Genomic DNA, 17,317 nt, shown 5'->3' on the forward strand with positions numbered 1-17,317 from the left:
TTACAAAAGGCCGAAGTTGCATGGCGATACGCATTTTCGGAGGAAAATTTTTCAATTTTCATATAATCACGCGTTACAAGCAACTCGATTATTATTCAAAACTCGAGTGTCTTGAATGAAAGCTGTGACGTAATTCCAGTCTAAAAGCGTGAACGTATGGCACAAGCTTCGCTGTTCTGAATGGAAAATCTGGTCAACGCTATTACTCATTTTTGCAGGCTCGCTGGATACGAGTAAATGAACAATTGTCCAGTGTCTGGAATAAAAGTCGAGGTTGAAAGCTGCAAAGTAATTCCAGGTTGAAAGCGTTAACGTATCAACAAGCTTCGTCTGCTCTACCTAAATGGAAGGTCTGGTCGACAATGTTTGTAGAAGAAACACTTCGCCGAAAAGTGAACGAGAAAGTAATCTCACAATGAACGCATTCTCTGACGAGCTTTCTCTAATCCGTGAAGGTCGAGTGTCTCTCCCGTATTTCCTCGGGTATTCGTATGGTAATTCGTTTAAAATTCCGCCCCGGTTTTTCCGTCACCGAGCGATTCCAATGACCGATTCATTGCGGACACAGATACCGGTGTCCCTAATTTGAAGTTATTCATTGGCAATGATAACGACGTCTTTTCCAGGGGATCCAGAATCCCATTAAGCCGCGGCCGATGCCATTAACCGAGCCATTGAAAGATTTTAATTACTCGACGCGCGACAATTGCGTTCGCCGGCTGGTTCGTCGAATTTATCGGTGGCCGTATAACTGACTTCATTTATCAAGGAAAGATTCGAAGCACGCATCTAATGAGACTGCATGAAATGGCGCCGCGCCGTTATGTACCGAATTGTGCCATCCTTTCTGTTTCGATTTATCGATCGCCGACCGAGAAACGATTGGTTAACGAGAGACGAAATATTTTGTCGCATTACGTTCGAACAGTGTCCGCAACGCGCGTACTCGCCCGCGGACCGTGCGGTTCGTTTTGTTCGCGACAGATTCCTCCGCAATACCGTAATCACGTTTTCCATTGATTTATTGCTAATTGATTATCTTCCAGCTGGACAATTCGATTGCGGCACGTTTTATTTGCTTTTTCCGATGCTCCAGTAAACCAGATATTCGGCGACAATGATTCTTGCTGGCCCTCGAAATTGTCTTTAGCCGATCGGTTATTGTTTCTGACTTGCTTATTAATTTAACTCGTACAGCAATGTATCGAGCTTTGTTCAATATTGATTCTAAGCAATCAACACTCTAAGAAGTTAATGGTAATATTTTATGGTGTAGTAATAAGAAAATTGGGCGAAGGAATTTCGATGGTTTCAATCGATTACTAATTTTGAAATTTTTATTGCTGGGTTTCAAGTGTACTTAACACTAAACCTATCGACACTTATTAGGTAAAACAAGATACAGTGACTCCCACTAATATTCGGACGCTTTTAAAAGTCGCATAACCTTGTTAATATTGGACCATACGACTTGGGTTTTTCCAAAGAAGTTAGTACAATTGGTTTGCTGCATAAAGTGGAAAAAGAAATTTTATTGGACTTGTATGAAAAATTTAGAAAGTACGATTTGTAGATCTGTATGAATTATCGTGCAATGAGCTACAGATGTTTCAAAATGATCACGTAAGGGCGAAATTCCCTGACAAGCGCCAAAATTCTGCGACTTTCACCCTTACGCTTTCATCGTTACACGTTTGTAGATCATTGCAACGTTGACCGATTTAGATGAAATATTCAGAATATGTGTAATTGATACAGATGTACAAAACGTACTTTTTAAATTTTTAATATAAGCTCGCATAAAAAAGTTGCAATATAGAACTTTTAATACTTTCTCTGCAATCTCGACAAATTGCAATTTTAATCAAACATTTTTTTCACGTTATGTAGCGAAACAATTGTTCCAACTTGTCAAAAAAGTGCAAGTAGTATAGTCCAGTATTGACAAACTTATACGATTTTTAAGAACGTCCGAATATTATGAGTCACCGTACATATATTTCTTGGGAAAAAAAAGATAAAACGAGAAATAAATACTGAAAAATACATTGTATACATACTCTAAGAAAAGTCGTAAAGATAAATAACGATGTGATAAGGTTGTACGTACGAAATTGTACGCAGAAGTTTGAAAAGGTCAGTTTGACCGGCCGTGGTGGGTTTAGTGTTAAACATGGAGAATGTTGTCGGTATGGAGAAGGGTTTCTGTTGTAACCGCGTATTTTCAAAATCGGTGGCTAAAGTATCTCAGAAATGGCCGAGTAAGGACGGTGTTTGTGCTTGCCCCATAATTACTGTGCAACTATTTACACGCGCTACATAAGCAATGTCTTTGGCTACGCCACCGCCTCCGGCATACGTACACGAGTCCAGTCTTGATATTCTCAACAGCTAATCCAACTCGCCGTGGATTCGAGATGAAAATCTAGCGCGCATGTACTGCCATCGTTTTCCTTTCGAGGATTCACTTCTCATCCGAGGAAAAGCATTTCTCTGAAAAGAAACGACCTACTACTGGAAAATTACACACATAAAAATTACATACGTAAGTTTCTGCAGCAAAACAGGTTTACTTATTAAAGTAAATCTCGTCCCCTCTTCTTATTCGTCGTCAAAGGCTTTGCTATAGCCGACCGCTCGATAAAGAGCTAAAAGAGAGACACCGTGGACGAGTAACTGGGACGTTTGAGCTCTAAAAGATGACGTCTTAACGGAAACAGAGGCCCACGACGCTAATGACGTTTCGCTCGGGACATTAATATTCATCGAATGCAATTTATCGTTGGATTAATTACCGCGGGTATTAGTTCACGGTCATTATTCATGTCCGCTCGTTATTGTGTCTTAAGAGCATAATTCGAGCATAATCTCTCGGCAATCCGGAGCTTATAAAACGGGTACAATGGACCCGCGAGCTGGTAGGTACTCTCAAGGAAACGAAACGCCTCGCCCGGAAATACGACGCAGTCCAACAGGCACGGAGATTATTCCGCTGTGAGTGACTCTAATTCCCAATGCACGGACGTCGTGTACTACGAAAGCGCTCGGATCCACTTGTAAATCAAACAATTATTCGTAGACCCCGTAGCACCCGAGAGCACGCGATCTACACAACAACGCGCAGAAATTCCGCGCGATTATTTCTCCCTGCAGTAATGGCTAAAATTTCGACGTTGCACGCACCCATGGAAAAACTCTCTTTCGAAATATTTTCACGGGTTGCTGCGCTGCCGCGGTAACGCCGAATTCAATTCTTTGCCGCGCATTCGGTTCTGTAATCATTCCACTTGTTCGCGGATTCCGAAAATAATGAACGCTTGCGGAGTGGCAAATGCGGTGACAAGCGTTCTTTCTAGTTTGACGGATTGTTAACATTTATTTCGTTACGTTTTCTTAGAGTTTACCATCGTAGAAACATATTCTCGAAATGTTACAGCTGTATCCGAAATTTTGATGACGCGATAATTTTTGATATTCTGAATGAACATACTTACTTGCCGTGACAAAACACGTATTGCAGCATAATAATTGAACCGTGGATCTTCATCTGCTCATTTTTGTTATAAATGATTAAAATCCTCGGTCTAATAATGACATCCAATGCTTGTCTGTTATATGTAGAGAGACATCTCCAGATTAATTATGTACATCATTTCAATTACTTGATATACACTTTAAAACAATAATATCTCAAAAAGCAATCAACTGAATAACTTGAAATATGATAGAGCATATCCTGTTATTGTACGAGCTAAAATTAAGTAAGTCATTGTACGCAAAATTCGAATTTTGCAACACATAAAACAAGAAATGATTTATTCTAGTTCTTCTGATTCCTACACTCTTGTGACATGTAACTATCGCTGTAACTTTAAAGAAAAATATTAATGCTTAAAAAATTTGACTAGATCTTTCAGACGTTCTTTTAATAAGCACACGAAGTTTGGAATTCTAATTCTTAATACCCTTCTTTTAAAAAATTCGTAAATATTGCCATACGATCTTACTGATCTTACGATAAGAACGTAACATTGGTGAGACCATTTATGTTCACATTTTTTATGCAAGAGACTGCTTCTAATGCTAAATTCATGTAATACTCTTGCGTAAATATTTTACTTGTCTATAGGAATTATTTCCGTGGCAGAATGTTTGCAGTTTCGGGAACGCTAGGCTGATAAGAAGCTTTCTGTGAAGTAATGCAGTTATTGTTGAAGTCCTTCTCTAAAGTGAGAACGCTCGAGCGGGGTTAAAAAAGAACTTGTAAGTAGCTTTGGAAACGTAGTTTTGATAGCGTACTATAGTATATCTGTCGGATGAGTAATTGTACAAAAAGCATATGCATTTGTACAATTATTTGCAAAGTGCCTATTTTTTATTTGTACGTAACGCTTACACAACACTTTATATTCTTAACGCATTGTCTGCATTATACCTCGTACTTACAGGCATTATAAATAGCACACGCACAGGAATTCATGCTACAAGCTAAATAAAGCGATATTTATCGGTATATTTATTTTCTAATAGCATTTTAATACTTCAACTCGTAACTTTCCCGGACTATATTTTCAAAAATTAGAATTAAGTTTGCTTATTTCACTTAGCGTTGTATCACGTTCCGAACTATCTTTTTTTAAAGAGTTTTTCACAATCGAATTGCAAAATGCATAAAGAGGTTTTAATCTAAAAAAATGTTCATTCCTGCGCAGAGTTACTTGAGTCCAAAAAATTGTCGAAAAACCCAGCGCGTGATCAAATGATTAAAATAACAATTGTGAAAACTAGATTTATTATCAATGCAATGGCTAATGTTGTACATAGTGTTACAAAGTTCCATAATTTTTTGAATATCCGTGTTCCAAAGTATTAATCGGTAGGAAATTCCCGCAACATCCTGCGCGGCAGGTAAGATTACTATGTGACGCATTCCGCAGCGCGTTTTCCGCTTGCTCGGCTTGAGCGCGTTTCGAACATCCGGCGTTGCTCTCGTCGCGCTCTAATCCGTGTAATTAATAGCCGCAACATCATTAACTGTATCAGCCGCGCCATCGCTCACCGGGCCGATACTCTGTTTTCTTTGAAAACAGCTTCTTTGTCCGGGGGTTCGGCAAAATTAGATGGAGGGGTGGGAGGGGGCACGTGATGCAGTTGTGCAGAGCTCTGGGAAACGGCTTGCACAGCTCGTGAACGACGGTTGAATAGCAGGGCGCAGCACGCGGCCGATTATCTGCAGACTGTACAGGGGACATAAATCAGCGAGGCAAGGAGCCGGGACCGAGTGAAAACACAACGGAGCCAGGGGCACGCCATTTACATGTTAATTCCCCCGTAGTAACGCGGACACGTCAAATTTGACGATAACTAAATTCAAGGAGGCCCCGTTTCCATCGTTGAGTAATTGTTCACGTAATCGGATCGCGCAGTAATTACCGGTTACGTTCCTAATGATATCGCGTTGCGAAACACGACCGGCATTGCGTCGATTAATAGAAATCGCGTTGCGCAGACCCGCGAAACGGAACCCGCTGTGCAACGTCTGTTGCACATTGTGTCCTGCACTTTTCTTTCTTTTTTTTTCCAAACAGCCTGACCGTTGCGAGATGAGAAAGCAACGGCGCGCGCGTTTCAGCGTTCAAGCTTAAAGGGAGGCGATCGGCATAGTCGATCGTGTGGAGTGCGCGGTATTTCGAAAATTTCATTAATGGGGTCCAACCAGCTGTTGCGCGAAATAATCGTTGCAGGTCCAGCCAAAAAGTAGAAGAAAGAAATTTCGTGAAATTTGTTCGGTTTTGCACACCATTCGATATTAATCCAATTTTGTCAATCCAGCTGGCTAGACAAAAATAAACGGTCCCGTAGACTTATAAAATATGTAAAAATCATATGAATATGAATAAAATATGAAAAATGAATACGAATATGAATAGAAGTACAATAATGACTGATAACAAATTTTCTGTAAAAATTTATCTACTCTTAATCAAACGACGAATTAAATTTTGAGCCACGATAATCTTTACAATTTATAGATGTTTCATCATTTGTTCCGGAACTTCAGCTGTAACGTTTCGAAATAGAAGATTTTATGGTGGCACCTGAAATGACTTTTGCCCGGCGATATTGGCGACTCGTAACACTGTGCGCCGTTGGAAACACGATTGAGAATCATTTTTCCCGCGTGCTTCGTGGCTTGAAATGCTCCATCGATTTTCGAGCCCCAACTAAAATCACCGAGGCGTAGTTTACTGCGATCGATGGCGCGGCGTCATCGAATACACTGGCAAACCGGTTAGCCTGTAATTTCGAAAACCGTTTGGCGGTTTTCATGTAACCTCCAAACAGATCAATCGAACGAATTTGAGAAAAATTGGAATCGGTTCAATGCGTGCTTCAGCATGAAATTTTCCTTGTAGATGCTCCCAAATCAACTGTTAATTGTCACGATTTCACTTTCGTTTCTTCGCATTGCGAATTTCGTATTGTTAGTGCGTTGGAAGCCATCCGAGATCCAATATACGCATCACAATGGCGTCAATCCAGGACTTTAATGGCATTTTGTTAAAAAGTTGACTTACTTCTTTCTGATTCAAGTATCCTAAAAATCTGAAATAATTTAGAATGAAATAGTTAATTAATTTCTGTTGAATTGAAATGAAATTTGATTTTTTTCTTTTATTAAATCAAAATATTACGATGGGTTAAGAAAGTGCTCGAAATATTAGTTAGAACGAGTTAGTTAAAAGATTGACATTGAAACCCGACTGTAAGGTACAATCTTTAATAAATTCGTATAGTAATGCTATTAAGTCTCGGATTTCTGCGAGTTCTATGCCTATGCCGGAGTCATTTCTGACCCACACCGATATGTCACTGCAGTTTTCTCTCGATATAAGGCGATGGCTCGGGACCGGCTTTCGTCGTATTTCGGATGAAGAAGAGGAAGAGGCGATAGCGATTTTCTTATTTCGAAATAAAAAGCCTCGCCTAAAGAAACTCCTGTGAAACATTACTTGCATTTTGTTTTTCAAACTATTGATTGAACAAATACCTGCTGGTGGTAGTACAAGCAGGATCGATTGTTGAAGCCGGCTCCGCGGTCCGCTGAAAACTGACAAATTGAATCTGTTGTTATTACAAACTCGGTCGCAGCACCGAGCGTCCTAAAAAGCGGCAACACTCTAAACCAGGGAAACATTTGTTTCCAATCGACAGCGGTGAATTAAGTTGCGAAGTTTCTACATACTTCCGGCAATGCTTGGAAATAATGCAGAAGCGAGTACCGATTCAAGAGTTTATGAGCGAAGTGTTAAAAGACTACCTTCGCGCGAAAAGTTTCCGACTCGTAGATCCACGTTGTTCCGCGATTATGAAACACCGGAATGGAACACCGCAATGTAACACTGGAGATGATTCCAGAAAGTTTCAATCTTTTCCATTGACAAAACGCGACGGAAGCGGTCGTAACGCGGAAATGAAAGAGGACACTTCTGTCGACGTTCAGTGGGTCGATCATTTGCAGTACATTGTAGCATATTTTTCGAGAAAAGAGACTCAAGATGCATACTTCAATGGTAATAATTACACAGTAGATTTTCTTACGCGGACTAAAAATTTCCTCCACCAATTGCAAGAAACCTTAATAATTGTAAACATTTAAAAACTCTTACTGTTTTGTGTTTCATCTCATAATTTTTAATAGGGGGAGTTCCCCTAGTACCGGACACTTAAGGTTTTTCTTAAATAAATAAAAGAATAAAATATTTCATGTCTTCTATACCATTTTATTTATAACCTAACAGCATTGTCAGTCAGTAGAAACCAAGAAAATAAATAATTTTATTCTAACAATTAATTAAAACTTTGATTGAAGTTTGGTATAGAATTTGCACAGTTCGTAAAGTGTCCCCTAGTACCGGACATTACATACGTTGAGAAAGTAGCTTAAAAATAGTTTTAAAATAATGTACAGCGATCACAAACATAGTTATCTGCACATTCCGGGATATCGGCACAAGCTTCATGTGCCCATTTTTTGCAGTTAAAACACTGAATCCAGTCTTCTTTATTGTTTTCTAAACAAACCACGCAAATGGTTTTCAAGTTTGACTCTCGTAGTTTTAATGTTCTGGTTGTCTTACGCTTATTTCCCGAATTTTTTATTTGTTCTGTCATCCTCTTTTTGTTTTCTTTCTCCTCGGTCATTTATTTATTTATTTATTTTTTCGTTGCTGCAGTTATGGTGTGGAATATTTTTCAAGATTTTGATTTTGCAAGTCGTGCATTGCATTGAACTGAATTGATTTGAAAGCGTAATTCATATCACAAATCTTCCCCTCTCAGTTTTTATCCTACCAACACGATAATACCGTATAAATTCCGTTTAATTTCGTTGAATTTTTTCAGAGCCAGCGCGCTGAAGCGTCGTCGCACCAGAGAAGTTTCTTTTCAGGAAACGTGGTAATTGAACGAAGAATATACGAGCGTCTGTAATTAACGTTCTCATTAAACAGGCGAATACGAATTATATAAATTTCTATCGCCAGCTCCTCTTACAGAAAACTGTTTAATCAAAAGCAATGTCTCTCCGGCTGTCTTATAATATTCCAGTCGAGGAAAACCGTCGGAAGATTATTCGTGGAAATTCGCGCGACGTCATTACCGCGAATATTATTTCGCTCTCTATAATATCTATAATATCTATATAATTCCGTGTCTCGTACCCTGAACGAAACAAAAGCAAACGAGCGGTTTTTGCATTCGCCTTTTGTCCGCGCCGCTATTTTCATCGCATCGATAAGTCGCCACGATTTCCGTGCCGGCTCCCTTCGTGGGGTGCGGCCGTGAAAAGCGTGAAAAATTCCGCACCGTGTCATTATTGCGAGATTTGTCGGTCCCCTAACGACCACCCCCCCCCTCCCTTCCAACCCTTTTTCCCCCGTCAATCTGTGGCACGTCTTTAGTCTTCGTCCTCGCCGAAAAGAAACGGCGGATGCTCTTGAATCGGTGAATAGAGAGCCGTCCAAAAACAAAGAGCATGTTCGACCGAACGTAACCAAAGGGAAGAGAGCCGGGCCCTAGGAAAAAGCAAGAAATTGCGGTGGAGAAGTGGCGCGCTTAAATGGGAGGCAACAACGGCGCCCGGGCAAATATTGCCGGCGAACATTCAGTAAGAAAATCAACCGGGGCGTTGCGTAAATTACCAGCCAGCTTTTTCGTTCCCATTTAGAAATTATTCAAGCTTCTCGCGGCTCGTTGCGATGTAAATGTTAAAAGCGCGCCGTCCCGCGTCTTAATTTTTCCTTTGAAATCCATTCCTTGAATAGGTCTATCCGCTTCTCAAAAGACCTGACGAGCCAAGTCAGACGGAAACCGGCGAAATACTATCTCAAACGCTAAATAGTCTGTTTCCTTTCCTACGTGGAAACAGAATACTCCATTTGATGCAGGGACCTCCCCTAGTGCCGGACACTTAAAAGTTAACAATTTTATTATTATTAACTGCCAAACTTAATTTTGGAACGTTCGACCATGTTTGAGTTCTGCACGGACAAACGTGTGTTCTAGGAATAATTTGTATAAAAGGTGCAATTCACATTCTTCCAATTAGGGGGAGTTCCCCTAAAACCGGACGGCACCTAGAACCGGACAGTAGCGATATCTTTAAGTTTTGAAATGCAATGCGATCGTCATTTCACGTGAGCAGTAGTGGGGATAGATCCAAGCACAATCAGGTTTCGACACATTCCAGTCGCATGTGCATAGCTGGGAATATCAGTCCATTGTTGCGTTCAAGTACAAGCTAGTGTATCATACAAATTATAAAGTGTTACATCTATCAATTTTGGTTAGTAGAAAAACTTATGAGTGGCATTATTATATCTTTCGGTGAGTAGTTTTTTTAATTACCTCTGTATTTTGTATATACAGTGCACTGGTTGATACAAAAAATAATTTGTTTTATGGCTTCGGTGTCCCCTGGTTCCGGACAGATCATTGTCCCCTATCACCGGACAATACAAATCTGAATTTTACTTATTCATATACGTATTAATAATAATTATTCGGGAAGTAATTATTATTATTTTGTTTTCAGTGGTTAAAAATCACTTTAAAAAAATTTTTTTAAATAATTAAAAAAAAAAATAAATAAATGACCGAGGAGAAAGAAAACAAAAAGAGGATGACAGAACAAATAAAAAATTCGGGAAATAAGCGTAAGACAACCAGAACATTAAAACTACGAGAGTCAAACTTGAAAACCAGTTGCGTGGTTTGTTTAGAAAACAATGAAGAAGACTGGATTCAGTGTTTTAGCTGGAAAAAATGGGCACATGAAGCTTGTGCCGATATCCCGGAATGTGCAGATAACTATGTTTGTGATCGCTGTACATTGTTTTGAAACTATTTTTAAGCTACATTCTCAATGTACGTAATGTCCGGTACTAGGGGACACTTTACGAACTGTGCAAATTCTATACCAAACTTCAATCAAAGTTTTAATTAATTGTTCGAATAAAATTATTTCTTTTCTTGGTTTCTACTGATTGATAAATCTGCTAAAATAAGATGGTACAGATGGCTTATAAATAAAATGGTACAGAAGACATGAAATATTTTATTCTTTTATTTATTTAAGAAAAACCTTAAGTGACCGGTACTAGGGGAACTCCCCCTACATCGAGCACTAGCGACGAAAACCTCGCGGATTTCGATGGAGGTGGAAAATTTGGATTTAATTCGTTCCGTAGGATTCTGTAACATCTCCGTCGCGCCTTAGATTTCGCGAGCGCCTCGAATGCCTCGAGCTCGCATTGATGCCGGGTCTCCTCTCGTCTGATCTCGACGTGTTCCCGGCAGCGCGCACGCTCGATACACACGGACGCGATACAATTAACGGCCGATACGATCTGGAATTTCTGCACGTCGGACTCCCTGAGGGATGTTCCCCCTTCGAGTCGGCTATCTACTCCACGGTAGCGTGTTCATTCGTTACGCTATCTAATCGGGTCAGAAATTTGTCAAGGTCGGAATTTTTCGCGCTCCAAGCGACGCGAGCGTTCCGCGTCCAATCTGACCGTTTTACTTTCTCTCCAAAGATTTCGTCTTCTCCCCGGGAAAAAGGCTCGGCCAATCCTTCCGCAGCATCTTTCGGGAGCCTCGCATTCCTGGCTCTTCCGAGCCATTAGTAACCGTCTCGTAGAGGAATGGGCACGCGGGGGCGAAGCTCGAAGGAAGAAGAAGAAGAGGAAGACGAAAAAGAAGAGAGAGAGAGAGAGAGATGGTGAGTTTGTGTGTAACGTGGAAAAAGGAGAACGGGAAAAGAAAGCAAGGGTGGGAAGAACATCTCGTGCTCGTAATATCTAGCCGTCTACCGCATACAATGCGGGTTCGAATGTGGCGACGAGTGTTAGGGGCCGATTCTGTCCTTCTCCGTCGTGTTGCTCCCCCCACTCCCCCTCCCCCAATCTCTCCTTTTTGTGTCGTGTTATTTGTCTTCGGCTTTCTCCTCCGTCTTCTTCGTGCCCCGGAGAAACTGCGGGCCGAAGAAAAAGCAGATCCGAGCCGAGGCCGAGGCCGGTTACGTGCCGCTGTAACGCAGGAAAACGGTTGTTCATGTTCTTTCCCCGTGTCCTGTAAGTCTGTGGCGGAGGGGCTTTTCACGGGACCTTCGTGGGGGAAAAAACGCAAACACGGCAAATTGCGGTCCGCTCGGTCTCGTTCCGCCGTAAAAACCGTCCCCGGAATGGGAGCTGTATCGACGAATTATGGCGGAAGGCACGTGGCTAATCCTTGGACGTCGAGAAAAGCAGGACCGCCGCTGTCTGACCATTGCCCGATCTTTCTACTGCGGTGGGAGACAGCGCCTTGCTGACTAGTGAGGCTCACGCTATGACTTGTCGGTCATACAGTCGGTAAAAGAAGGTCTTCGTGCACACTTTAAAACGAAGTAACCCATCTTAATGATGGGTTCGAGTGATGCTCGAAAACAGTTGCAATACTAGCCGTAATGTAAATACCTGTGTGGTGTCGCGTCGATCCCGGAATTGGGGAGAATCGGCTCGCGACTGGGTAATGGTTTAACGGCGAATGAGTGTAAATTCAAACTCCGGAGAACTAGTCTTTATTTCTAAAATGCAAGACTCGGCTTGCCTTCGGTAACTTCTAAGCAGCTCGGTGCTTGAAGTAATTCGGTTCTCGATAGTTCTAGACAGCTCGGTGTACTAGCCAGTTCGGTGTATCAGACAGTTCTGTTGTTGTTACAATATTTTGGAATAAGGTAGGCTCGGATGTGGGTGTGGTCTTAGGAAGTTGTCTATGATTGGTTGAAGGATGTGTTTGGAAGTGGTGGAAAATTAGGAAGAGTGGGAGTGGAAGATACATTTGGTTACAGGCGGCTACGGCTATAAAACTATAAATTTCGGTACGCTAACGGTTCGCAGGCCAACATGTGATCGTCAGCTGAGGTTGTTCGGATTTTTGACTACGCCAAACTACGGTAGGTTTTTTATGGCGGTGGTCTTTGTGCCGCGGGTAGTTGGTCTAGTTGACCTTCACGGTCGTGCAGATGTCCCTTTGCAGAGGGTTTTTACGACGGAACAACCTGTGATACAGTCCTTTGTAAATCATTCCACGACTCTGACTCGTGATGTTTACATTTGGCAGATTTTCAGTCCACGAGTCGTACTCGTGATATTTACGTTCGTGCCAAAATCTTCATCACCAGTCAGACTCGTTAAAATAAATAGGGGTTAAATAAATTCAAACGACCCGAGGCTGGTCGCGACGCTAGAACGACCAAATTTCATTCTAGACGGTTCTCAATTAAAATATGTTGATATAAATGTCAATTAGCACATAAGATTTCCTCGACAATGTTTACATCGACGCTACTTCATTCATTCTGACATTCTGATTTCACCGACATTAGTTTTCATGGACATTTTGTTTCGATTCGACATTAGCCTTCATCGGCACTTTATTGTCACCGACAGTTCGATTTTGGCTCACTACAAAAATAGTATCGCAGTTTGCAAAATTAAATAGAACGTCCCCGAGTCGTTTACGAATTTCTACCTCATCGTGGAGTAATTTGTAATATTCGGCAGAAGATTCGAATTCTGAAGCAAGTATGACGCCACAAGATGGCTGCCGCTGAGAGATTCTCTTAATTTCGAGAGATTCAGTGTTCGTATCGAAAAAAGGCTCTATCCAGACGTAGCAAAGACATGTACAAACACGGTGGTATGCATTTTTAATTGATTACTTACTTATTTAAGACGTGAAATGTCTAGAAAAAAAGGCATAGCGTAACATAGCGTGACAGCCAAGGCCAAATGCCTGCCGGCCCCCTTAATTCTCAAACTTGTACTCAGTTTAGACCTAGAAATATAGCACATCCACTCCCAACATAGTTTTGTTCAGTCCTTCGTAAAAAGGTGGTCCTTCGAGTGGTAGAAATTAGTTATTAGCGGGCACCTCGCAGTGCAAAAACATCATAAGCCCGAAGGATCACCTAAGATCTACCGCGGGCGTAAACACAGATGTCGGTGAAAACATATAGCGATGAAGTAGCGTCGATGTAAACATTGTCGGATAAGCGGTACAGACGCAGTACAAACAGATGTAAACTAACGCACAAATGTTAAACAGATTAAATAGGTTTATAACGCACGCGGAGATAAGCCAATAGTCGTTAAAGTCAATTTAAACAGGTTCGTTCCTTGTTATAAAACCCCTTGTTATAAAACCCCTTGTTAGAAAATCCGACTCGTAATGAAGATTTCAAACGAGATTTCGCGGAACGCGAATTATAATGGGACGGTCGCGATAGTTCTCGGAACGGCACGATTTTCGACGCGCTCGACGCACGATACGTGAGCTCGCGGTTCGGCGATACGCGCGAGACGATATTCGCAACGCGATACAAGATAATACCGGAGACGACTATACTCCGCACGTCCGCGACTCCTCCGAGGAAAACCTCCGATCTTTTAGCTGACGGGAAACTGCCCGAAATGCTCAAAGCGCCTCCAACTAGGCGCGAGTAGTGTTTCTGATTTCTCAACATGTTTCATTTCTCGAGAAATGAGAAATAAGACTATATTGTTCGAAAATTCTCGAGAATTTTTAATACAATAAAAAAATATTGGGAAACCTATATTATTTGAAATATCGTTAATAATGTTTATCGAAAGGGCAAAAAGCTTTAACTCAGTGTTTATTCCTGTTCAATATGTACATAACTTTAAAAACAAGGAAAAAATAGACGCTAAATGTAACCGATAAATTTATTTATTTGAAACCAAACTTTCGTAAAGTGAAACATTACGCTTTTGTTTTGAAATGACTTCTTAAGAAGCGTACTGCGTCTAATGTAGAATCAGACAATCTACTTCTTTTTTTTTTTGCAACAAAATCTGTAGCCGTAGGAAAATTTCTTTCTAAAAAGAAAGTTGCTGAAGATTGGGTGTCCTTTTGGGTGTGCATTAGCTCGCGTCGACATGCATTCGCAACAATTATTATAAATTTTCACATTGCAAACATGCATACGTATAACATGCTCGTATATATGCTTATACGTACGCGATTGATTCGTAATATGCAATTTGAGTTAACTGAAAATTCATTTCCGAAAATATGTTACAAAACAAATGAGATTCATAAGAGTTTTCCTAGATTGAAATATCTCGAGAAATACCGGAATTTCTCGAGAAATGAGAAATAATCAATTATCAAATTTCTCGAGAAGGAACACTAGGCGCGAGCTAATGGCTCGAGGCGGGAAGCGCCTCGGCACACACGAAGTAGAGAACTAGACGAAAGACGTGTCGTTCTCACGCGAAATTTATCGAGCCACCTCGCGGAATCAGCCAAAAAGGATCATTGTGTTGACTTACCGTCACCCGTTGTTCGCCTAGGCCTCTCTCAGGGTTATTCTTTGTAGGCTGGAGTCTCGGTGTCGTCATCTTGATCAGGCACTCGCACAAAATCATTACCGCGACGCTGTTATTCGAACCATCCGGAACGGGAGCCGAGGCGACAGTGATCCTTCGATTTTCGATAACGCGTCGATCCCTGTTTTTCCCCACCCTACGCCCTACTCGCGATTTTCCTAATGGGGCGCGTTTCGCACGCTAAATCCCAAATCGCAGCACCGTATCCTCGAGTGGTCCTCGGGCCCCGGACCATACCACGAAATACCATAACAGTCGCGCCTCGCGGTCGGGAGAGATTCGAAACCTCCCCAGGGTACGACCATACCACCCACGCCATCACCTCATTTCTAGCCCGTGTGTGGTGGTCCCTTCTCCAATTTACCCGTGCACGGGATTTTTCCACGAAATGGCCATGGGCTCGTCATCGGGTGGTCCCACGAAGCGAAGCGTCCCTCGGCGTCGTCGTAAGGGTCGGTGGTTCGCGCGGCACGTCCCTGAAAGTTGGCCGTACTCGGCGCGCGCAATATTTGTCAGCTCTAGATCGATAATCGATACGGAAGTTCCTCTGGGAGCGCTCCCTAAGCCTGCGAGCGGCCGTTCGGCCCGAAAGAGGACGGTCCGCTCCCTCCGAAAGATCGCGACGGGAAGGAAAGGGACGTCGCAATATTTAAGTACTAAAATAAACGTAGATACACTGTGTCCCACGAGCTCTGTCCACTTGAATATCTTGGTTATTTACATAATATGGTATAAATGATATTCTTGCAAGTGGAGGCGCACAGTGGGCAATTTGGACAAAATCGGATTCAAAATCAAGGAACTTTCGATAGGAATGAGGTAGAGCGATGAAATTTTTTGGAAATGAAAGCTGCAACTTTGCAGAATGTGGGAAAAATAGAGAGATTGTGGTGTACGAACGTTTGTTAACCTCGAGAAAATTCGTTAAACGCGCACAAATTCAAGAAAATTTTAGTTTTTCCAATACCACGCGCGGAAAAAATTTTTTTTAACATGCTATACATCATTTCCCATAGATTTTTTCACGCTGATTTCAAATCTGGTTTCAAAATTTGTCTACGACCTCAAGATTTTGCGAAAAATAGATTTTTGTGACAAAAACTAATGAAGTCGTTTTTTCGTTTAAATGATTGGATGGTAATAATCTCTCTATTTTTCCCATATTTTACAAAGGTTCAGCTTTCATTTCCAAAAAATTTCATCGCTCTACCTCATTCCTATCGAAAGTTCCTTGATTTTGAATCCGATTTTGTCCAAATTGCCCACTGTGAGGCGTAGAGAAGATATAGAGGTGACCTTTGTTTCTTTAAGTGTAATATAATATTATGTAGTTTTTGAAACCCTACAACTTCTGTAAGTAACATTTTCTCGTATTGTTTGAAATAACCAAGATATTCAAGTGGACACGGCTCGTGGGACACACTGTATAGAATAAATATAAATTTTCCTTTTTCCATGGGACATTATTAAAAATCGTACGGCAGCCGTTGAATGTCACGAACAGAGATTTTGTTTCCCTTGTGTGACAACTTTGTATCAACAAGTCCACAAACATACGCACCAGCCCCTTGTCCTGACTCCCAATTGCTCGGGCCACAATAAACAAGGTCGGCCGGTCACGTGTCGAGCCATTTAGGTGTTTAGCCGTGTGCTCGAACTTGCGCGAAATGTATGCGTCTTATGACATGTATATTTCGGCGCAACGAAAGTAACAAAATATCGGGAACAATTGAAACACGGGTCCGACTCGCGTTGTTTACGTTTGGTCCGAACGAGGTACCACTGGCTTATTGTATTTGGTACCAGCTGCTTATTGTTTTTGGCCCAAATTTCTTATCACGAGACTCGCTCGTTGTTGCAGTTCAAAGGGCTAGTAAAAGGCTACGAAAAAATAAATATACTATCAGTTAGGCAAGTTTTTTGACCGGGTTGGGTCGGAATAGCCCACCGTGCGGCGCTCTATCGGTCCGTTGTCTTCGCCTCGGTATTTTTACGATCGCTTCATCACAAAGCCGGACTGCGACACGCTGGTTCGGGATCGTTGCTACGCCCCCGCGTTTCCATTCTCGGAATAGTTTCACCAGGAGACATTCCCGGTGACATAATTTGACGCGGGCTCCGCAGATTCTTGCGAAAAACTGTCCACGGTAATGGCGCGGGCGCGCGCGCGCGTGCGCGTTACGACGGCAATGAATATGTCCGCGTGTAAGCAGCCGGAAACGCGCGAATAACGCGAGTGACGCGTGAAAACATCTTCGCGAATGGAAACGTAAGGGCGAGTAAAGTTTCTCGGCGACCTCTCACCAGTACCTCGCCTGGGTAGGATTCTCGGAAGATGCGAAAAGGCAACCGAAGGACGT

General features: G+C 41.8%; 1 protein-coding gene across 1 annotated transcript in view; it reads right to left on the reverse strand.

Moving 5' to 3' along the window:
- LOC143352479 (uncharacterized) overlaps window positions 1-14,999 on the reverse strand; it is a 113,165-nt gene extending 98,166 nt beyond the window's left edge. The window contains exon 1 of the mRNA XM_076784995.1: window positions 14,901-14,999. Coding sequence (XP_076641110.1) covers window positions 14,901-14,996 — 96 coding nt within the window. The 5' untranslated portion in view covers window positions 14,997-14,999. The remainder of the gene's footprint in view (window positions 1-14,900) is intronic.
- Window positions 15,000-17,317: the final 2,318 nt, after the last annotated feature.

This window comes from Halictus rubicundus, chromosome 3 (assembly GCF_050948215.1).
Source record: "Halictus rubicundus isolate RS-2024b chromosome 3, iyHalRubi1_principal, whole genome shotgun sequence".
In the NCBI taxonomy this organism is placed as follows: domain Eukaryota; kingdom Metazoa; phylum Arthropoda; class Insecta; order Hymenoptera; family Halictidae; genus Halictus; species Halictus rubicundus.